This window comes from Hyaena hyaena, unplaced genomic scaffold (assembly GCF_003009895.1).
Source record: "Hyaena hyaena isolate Hyena2069 unplaced genomic scaffold, ASM300989v1 scaffold_41, whole genome shotgun sequence".
NCBI classification, from domain to species: domain Eukaryota; kingdom Metazoa; phylum Chordata; class Mammalia; order Carnivora; family Hyaenidae; genus Hyaena; species Hyaena hyaena.
Window position 1 is genome coordinate 1,461,237 of NW_024080673.1, and position 8,690 is coordinate 1,469,926.

Genomic DNA, 8,690 nt, shown 5'->3' on the forward strand with positions numbered 1-8,690 from the left:
GTCACTGAAAAGGAGGGAGTGTGTTCTGGTGTCTATTTTATCTTTACTGCCTAGTACAGTACTTGATACGAATTAGTTACTTAAAAGTATATCTGTGAAATAAACAGACACATAACTATAATAAAAGTAAAGGGGGGTAACTGACAATAAAAAAGAAGGTACAAAGCATGTTCTTGAAACTTCTGTAAGATTCCGCAGGCTGCAAATATTTAGTGAGACAGCATAAAACTAACTGAAATAAGAATAAAGTGCCCATCAGAGGAGAGAAAAGAAAAGTAGCCAGAGAAAGCAAGATTTTCCTTTTTATTAGACTTGCAATGCCATTTTAAAGTCCAACCTCTTTGAAAAATGTTTCTTTACTATTAACTTCCTCATTGGAAAGCAGACAAACCCTGTCCTTGAAAGATATATTTTCTACTTGGTATGGCGCTCAGTCCTCAGGCCTGCATCGGTATGGTTTACCAGCTGCAATCGAGTCCAGCATCTCAGAGAAAAGCACTGTGAAGGCTGAGAGGTAACCAACCCAGGCATCCCCTACTTCATATATAGATATATACATATATATGTGCATATATACATATATATGTACACACACATTTTTTTTTTTTTTACAAAAATAATATAACAGTTTACACAGCTCTATTTAATTCTTTAAATTACATAGGCAAGGTCTATGCTTCAGTATAACCATTTTTTGCTTTGGATTAAAATGGGAATTTTAGGCCTAAAAATAGATTTCAGATTACTGAACAGAGGCCATACAGCAACACAGACTTAATAAATCTTGATCACTACATAACTAGAAATTATGTTGCTTGTTATCTTTATGCTGGGTGCTATATACATCCCAACTGATTATTTTCATTTTATCTAGAACACAAAAGCAAAATAGTTCACTGAAATAATCTTCTATTCATTACATTAGCATATACACCAAATTATACTAACTGCATGATAATCTCTATGTTCCAAAGCTATATTTGTAGCATGTGCTCATCTCTACTCCATTAAATATAGTATCCAGCCAGCAATTACCAAAAAAAAAAAAAAAAAAAAAAAAGGAATGCATGCTGCCAGAAGAGAACAGTCTGCAGGTTAATATCTCACTGTCAACCAAAAACAAAACACGTAAGAGAAACAAACCTTATAACACAGATATAAAACTAATTTGCAGTGACATTCAATATATAGTTTTATCAGAAGGAATACATTTAGGTCACAGTTACACGGAAAAACACAAATTATGTGAAATTCTAGGCTTTCTCCTAGAACATTCAAAATGCTCATCAAAAGTTAATACAATAAGGATAGCCACTAGATGACTGAATAAACAGAATTTCATTTAGTATTTCAAAAACACAGATTCTGAGGAAAAAAAGCTACCACCAAAATATCCAGAAATCTGAATTAACAGATACTTTGTTTTGCATACTTGATATAACAAATACAAGTGTGTTTACACAGACTAAAAATGAAAGGTGATAGCCTAGGGGGCAGTCATAGGAAAGAATAAATGAGCACAATCCCACTGGAGTACAGAGAGCGCCTGCTGTTTTTCTGGTCCCTGTACATACCCCTACCCGCTACCCCTACCCCTGTTCAAACAAGGTCCATCTCTTTGGGGAACAAATCTTTCCAAAGCTCAGGCCCATTCTCTCTGCCCAAATCAAGATACAACACAGCCCAAGCATGACGCTGGACGGTCTTTCAGATGCTGGTATGATTCCTGATCATGGACTGGACAGGTCCTCTTCAGGGTCTCTCAAATTTTGACTGGCACAAACTCTTCCCACAGAAGGGATCAGCACAGTCTCTGAAGCCATAAATAAGGTGGCTCCAGAAGAATTAGAAGAAGGAGGTATCTGATGAAAAAGCACCTGCAAGTCTGAAATCCTCTTTGGTGAGAACACTATACATGCGCTGAGGCAGAGCTCGGGAGTACGGGGCTGGGCGTGGCACAGTAGTGCGCAAAATGAGTTCCCGGCCAGCAGGAGGTGGGAAGTCTGACACCGAGTTCTGCCTTCTCTCTTCTGGAGAGCTCATTCTCTTCAGTTCCTCCTCCGGTGGAGCCAGGGCTGCAGCCTTGAACAGAATCAAATGCTAAATTCAAGAGCAAGTCCAATGCTAAATTTAGATTATTTTGAAGGACAGATGAACAAACATGATAAATACATAAAAGATGTTCTACATTACTCAGTAATGCAGTCAGCCATGTTATGATTACTCAAAAACCAACACAGAAAAAGCAAGAAGCTTGAAACAATGCATGAACAGCCAGATATTACAAATAAACTGGTGACAGAGACAAAAGAGATAATGAGTGCCAGGCAATCTGCTCTGAAAAGTGAGGGCCATATTCCAACATCTGATAAAGAGGGAAAATGTAGCACTGGTTTCTACATGTTTCTTCCAGCAACAACCCAAGTTCAAGTCTGATGTCCTCAGTCGAGTAAGGAGCTGCTTCTCCCCAGAGTCTGGAAAGATGGTTTTTATCTCCATTCTTTCATTTCTTTCTTTTTAAGATTCATTTGCCAAATTAAAACTGGGGACACTGGTTTTATTTGCTGGGTGGCTAAGGTGATAGAGAAATGATAGAGATCCATGTAATGTAGCAATGGCCAAAAAGAGAAGTTCTCAATATTAAAGGCATCTAGCTTTCCATTAAAATTACATTAAAAAACTCAATTAGAGCCTTCATTTTAATTTTGATCACTATACTTCTTTCATTCTCTGATTACTAAATTTCCTTCACAATACCATCGATTTAGAAAAAAAATATTGTTTTGGCAATGGAAATATGAAATCATGTTATACTAAACATCAGTATGAAAGGTATGCCAAATCCAGACTGTTAAAGATGCGGTTAGTCTTAATGACCTTATGAAGTTAGAGGAATGGGAAGGAACGAGGGACTATGAGGGACAAAGGCTATTTTGTTACCTCATCAGAAGATTCAGTCAGCTTGAGAAAGGGTGAGAAAAGAAACAGTGATGAAAAGGAAACAAGCAAGATGGTTTAAAAAGAGCTAGACAAGAGATTTCAAGATCATTTCAGAGACAGCATGCGCTACATTAAGGAACATGATCCTATCAAAAGAATATCAAGACAAACACATACCACACAGAATACACCTAGCTCTTAAATTAAGCAGACATATCCCACTTCTCATGCATCTGATGGTTCAACAGGCAATGTACAGTGTCATTTAATGGACAAAATTGATAAAACTGAAACACAATCCAATCTGTGGTTTATTTGTTGAATTCCAGTGGAATACACCACTGATATATTTAATCATAATGAAGTTTAATAAACTTTAATAAAGTTCATAATTTTAAGCAAAAAGCTCTAAATATGTAAAGCTGCTGTATGCTACACAAAATCCTCAGTGAAATTTCATAACTTTTTTTTAATCTTGACTTATTAAAATTGATATAAAGTGTCAGTTGATAATGAGAAGTTACATCAATAAACTTTAATGGTTTACAGCCAGACATTTAAGGTCTGAGTTCAAAAATGTACCAATCAGGTGCTTGTTATATGGACTATAGTCTGCCAACTCCTGAAAACCATTCCCTACAAGGTCTGAAAGTTTGAAATGTTTTAAAATCACAATTGTACAACTGGGAAAAATGTGCAATTTTAGTATCCCTTAAAGGCAATTAGCTATACAAGGCCATTGAAAGGAGACACCACTATATTTACTGATGTAATAAGATAATTAAGGGAAAAACAAGAATAACAAAGTAAAATACATAAAAATATACTGGTTTTGTAAAATATACATGTACTTATATATACTACAGGTCAAATGTTGACAGTGATCATCAGTAGGTAGAAAGATTAATGTCATTAATTCTTTAAAATTTTCTGTGTTATCCAAATTTTTACAGTTGACCTTTACTAACTTTCTAGGGAAGAAACACAATTTCCATTTTGCAGTAAATAATTTAGCTTAACTATTCAAAACAAGGAATACTCTAAGCATTAAAACTAAAAATACTTTGGATTTTAAATCCTCTTAATAAACAAGTTTGTAAAAGGGAGGACAAAGGAAAGAATTTCTGCAACAGGAGAAAAATTCATATTGGTGGTGACAGGAAATGGAGTTATTAGCTTCTGGCTAGTGAGTTGGTAAAGGATATAGGATGCAAAACAAACTTGTTTCCTGGTTTCATGGCAGAGACAAAACAAACCAAAGTAAGCATCTACTGTTTTCTAGAACTCTATAAGGAAATTAAGTATTTGGTTTTTAACTTGAAATCTTAAAATTAGGGAGCAATCTCATAAATAATCATAGGTTTTCACTTCTTGCTAAAAATTCAGGTCAGTACATTTGGCTATGAAATTGACTATATTAACTAGAAATAATCCAGACGGACTCAAAGGAGATTACACAGCTTTTATATCATATGTAAACTCATGAAAATTCTTTTTATTTGATTCTGAGAATGACACTTTCATAAGTGGGTCATTCTAGAGTCATCACAGTTCCAGGCAAAGGGCACCCTGTACTTATATACCTTCCTTGACTTACAATCCCAATAAACCCATCCTAAATTGAAAATATCCTAAATTGGGAGCACCTGAGTGGCTCAGTTGGTTACTTGTCCAACTCCTGATTCCATCTCAGGTCATGATCTCACGATTTGTGGGTCTGGGCCCCACATCAGGCTCTGCACTGATGGTGTGGAGCCAGATTGGGATTCTCTGTCTCCCTCTTTCTCTGTCCCCACCCCTGCTCACACTCTCCCTCACTCCCTCTCTCTCTCTCAAAAGTAAATAAAAATTAAAAAAAGAAAGAAAAAGAAAATATCCTAAGTTGAGAAAACATTTACTACACCTATCCTACCAAACATTGTAACTCAGCCTACCCTACCTTACCCAAGCTCAGAACACTCACATAAAGCCTACAGTTGGGCAAAAATCATCTCACAAAAAGCCTATTTTATAATGAAGTGCTGACTACATCGTGTAATTTATTAAAATATTGTATTGAAAGTGAGAACGGAACAGATGTCTGAGTACAGTAGTTGCAGATAAGTATATCAACTCTTTGCCCTCATGACCATGTGACAGCGGGGACCTGCCACTGCCCTGGTGGCATATACTGCTAGCCCGAAAAAAGACCAAAACTCAAAATATGGTTTCTACTGAATACATATTTTTTTCTCACCATCATAAAGTCAAATACTGTAAGTTATATCATCGTTAAGTCAGGGGCTATCCACAGCACACTCTATAATATTTTTATCACCATCTTTAATATTAATGAACCCTGACATGAAAATCATCTTAACCATCATCAGTAGAGTTATCCACAAAGTATAACTAGCATTACCTTCGTAAAAATTATAATTTTAATAGTTTCAGAACGTCAGAAAGTACTACATAACTTTTGAACCTTGACTCTCGTAGCAGAGGTAATACCAAAGAAAATTTTTCCAACTGGGCTCTCTTTCTGTGTCCTGGAGCCTGTTTCCAAAGCCCTAAATATCTGAAATCTTGCTCTTCCTTAGATCGATTTACTATGACAGAAACAGATATACTAACCTCACAAGCAAAACTGTGAATCCATCTGGAGTACATGGGTTTTAAAATTGGTAATACAGAACTCCATCTTAATTTGAAAGTGTGCAACATTTTTTCTTATTGCACTGCACTGGCCATTGCTAACTGAGTCCCTACTAGTTTCTATAACAATCGATTCCAGACTCTTCTAACTTCTGAAATTTATGTCCTAAAATATACTTATAATTATACTTTAATATGTAGGAAAGCAAATGGATTTCAAAGACTCAGAAGTCACCACTGAGTGTCTTTTTGTACTGTTTGAACCCAACGCCGAGACTTACACTCAGCAGCTGTATTATCAGCCATGTGTGGGAATCAAAATAGCATGTCACTGAGTAGAGGTCTGGGGACATCATGACACAGTCAATAAGGAAATTCACATACCCTCTGAGCATTCACAAACAGCTTGTGAATGATTTTGCCAGCATGTCCTCTTCCTGCGCCCACAACTAACACTTCAGGCTGCTCCAAAAGGCAACTCACAAACCTAGGGGAGAGAGGTAATTAAAGGACAGAAAGTGAGCTAATCAGTTCACTCTGTGTCAGTCCTCCCAGATTAACATTGTGGACAAACTCACAAATTGACACTGGCTAAACCCGCCAAAGCTAGAGTAGAACTTCTCTAAGAGAACAGAGTCACATTTGGAATTAAAATAGACTCAAATGGCACTCTTACTGCCTTTCAGTTGTTTTCAAAGAATTTTTAAAATCTCATCTCTGTCAAAGGGTAAAAAGAAATATTCAGTCTATGTCTTTCAGACTAGAAGCTTCAAAAATATTACAGTAAATAAAAGGTTCAAACAGTATTTTTAGACAACAAAAACCCAGTTATATGTATACAGCAAAGCAATGACCGACATTTCTCATTTTTGTTCTTTTAAGGTGTGTGCGTGTGCGTGTGTGTGCGTGCGCGCGAGCGCACGCGCACGCACGCACGTGCACACACTTAAAAGATACATTTTGCTAGGCAAAATCTCAACTGTGCCATTAGGTGCTGGAAACACTGCACCTCCACATACATCACAGATAACGTATTTAGCTCTGAAGCTATCATAGTGCCTGCACCACTAATTCATACTGCTATTTTAGAAATGATTCCCTTGATTAGCATTTATTCTTCTCATTTACAAGGAAGGAATTTTCAAGAGCAAAGACGACTAAGACAAAATTTCACCAAACAGAAGGTATAAAATTCTAACAAGAACTTGTTAAGAGCTATAGCACATGTCTTGTCATGTAATACTATTTAGGATCAATAATGCCACTTCATTTCTCAAAAGGCTGATGAAGACTTTAAAATTATGATAAATTCAAGTTGCTGAAGTAGCTAATTTGGAAACACTTTATAACATATTAAAACAACATTTTTCTTTCAAGTACTACAAACAAAAATGGACAGGGACTCATACTAACAGGTAACGGTGCCAAGTCTCTCTCAGGAGGAGGAAATGACTGACCTGGTCATCTGTATCATCCTGGAGAGGCCATCTGGTCACTCTTTTAAAACATGTTCACAAGGTACACAGGATATGCACCTTTGCTATCAAAAACCTTGTTTAAAGTCAAATAAATAACTAGAAATATTGGGCAGAAGTACAATTTCAGAACACCTCAGACTGTGGTTAAAGAACAGCGAAAGCCGAAAGCAAAGTTCTGGGGCACTGCAAGTAACAAAGAGTAACTAGCTCTTCCACAGGCAACTGCAGGCACATCTCCAAGAGCAAACAAGGACATTCCTAGAAAAAAGGATCTGGTAGACTCATTCTAAGGGTGGAAGGAATGAAATCACCCAGAAATACAGGTGAGGTCAAATTCTTTGATAATTAAATATTTCTCTGTCTCTAGCTGATACTTGCTACAAATAACATAAGGGTACAACAAAAGAATCTCAGCATTCTATTGAAATTTTCTAAAGAGAATGGTGGTTTTTCCTACTGCAGATAAAAGTTACTCAACTATCAATTACCTTTCAAGGTCTTCCTTTTCCTCCTCTTGTTCACATTTCTCAGTTCCAAACTTGGCTTTCAGTGAGCGGGCTCTGGCAATTATAGCTTCTACATTAGTAATTTGATGGATGATTTCCTAACAGTGGAAAAGGGAGAGACATACATTAGAAAGCAGCAAAAAAAAGCAGCCTTTAAAAAATGAGATCTTTAAAATAATCAATGCCAAGTGGAGACCACTTGGCAAGATCCCAACACTACAGCAAACTTACTTCCAATTTCTTATCTTCTGGATTGGGGAAGTGCAAAACTTTACTGGAATGAGTTATTATCTGCTTTATAATCTTCTTGACTGAAGAAATGTTTTCCAGATTTTCTGTTTTGAAAAAGATCAAAGCCATCATTCAGTCAGTCAGGCAAAATTTACTTTCATTTTGGAAATGAACTAATGACTAATGAAATAAGACATTTACCTTCTTCCTTTACCTTGAGTACAGCTGCATGAATTACACAAGGTAACAGGTGCCGAGCAAGGTCTGCAGGTTTCTGTACTGCCAGATAGTGCAGCACCTGAAGGAGGCACGATGTTACATAAATGATCAATGCAGCCGTCAAAGAATAAAGTAGCCATTTATGAAAGAAAAAAAATATCCTCTGCACCAGGGAGCTCTCTTAGTACCTTGCTGTACTCATCCAGGTAAGTAGCCACTACCCACAATGGTAAGAATAAGGTCACTGAAAACAATTCAGGACTTCAGTCTTTAACACTGGTGTATATTCCCACATTTTTTTTTCTGGCTTACATATGTAATACATGCAAATAAGGAAAATACAAAGAAAATAAAAACCATCTGTAAATTATACCACCTAGAGATAACAACTGTTAATGGTGGAGCATTTTTATTCGAGGATTTTTTAAGACACTGAATATATATATTAGGTGAACTAAGTATGTAAAATACTGTTCTGTAGCTTGCTTTTCTCACTTATGATTTCTAAACACTGAAAGAGACCTTCCACTAATTTTTTTTGTTTGCTTTAGTTGTTTTGATTTACTGTTTTTTTCTGAAATGGAAACTGTTTTATTATTTTTCAGATTAAAAAAGTACAGAGATGGGGCTGCTGGGTGGTTGACTCAGTTGAGCATCCAATTCTTTTTTTTTTTTTTTTTTA

General features: G+C 36.3%; 1 protein-coding gene across 3 annotated transcripts in view; it reads right to left on the minus strand.

The window, feature by feature from the left end:
- Window positions 1-284: 284 nt before the first annotated feature.
- RAB3GAP1 (RAB3 GTPase activating protein catalytic subunit 1) overlaps window positions 285-8,690 on the minus strand; it is a 115,177-nt gene continuing 106,771 nt past the window's right edge. For 2 of the 3 annotated variants that reach the window (XM_039229944.1, XM_039229943.1), the window contains exons 20-24: window positions 7,991-8,087; window positions 7,790-7,893; window positions 7,541-7,656; window positions 5,959-6,061; window positions 285-2,082 (exon numbers count right to left, since the gene is read on the minus strand). In XM_039229944.1, coding sequence (XP_039085875.1) covers window positions 1,846-2,082; window positions 5,959-6,061; window positions 7,541-7,656; window positions 7,790-7,893; window positions 7,991-8,087 — 657 coding nt within the window. In that variant the 3' untranslated portion in view covers window positions 285-1,845. Of the gene's footprint in view, window positions 2,083-2,827; window positions 2,962-5,958; window positions 6,062-7,540; window positions 7,657-7,789; window positions 7,894-7,990; window positions 8,088-8,690 lie in introns of those variants that run through there. The other variant, XM_039229945.1, reaches the window with a different exon arrangement.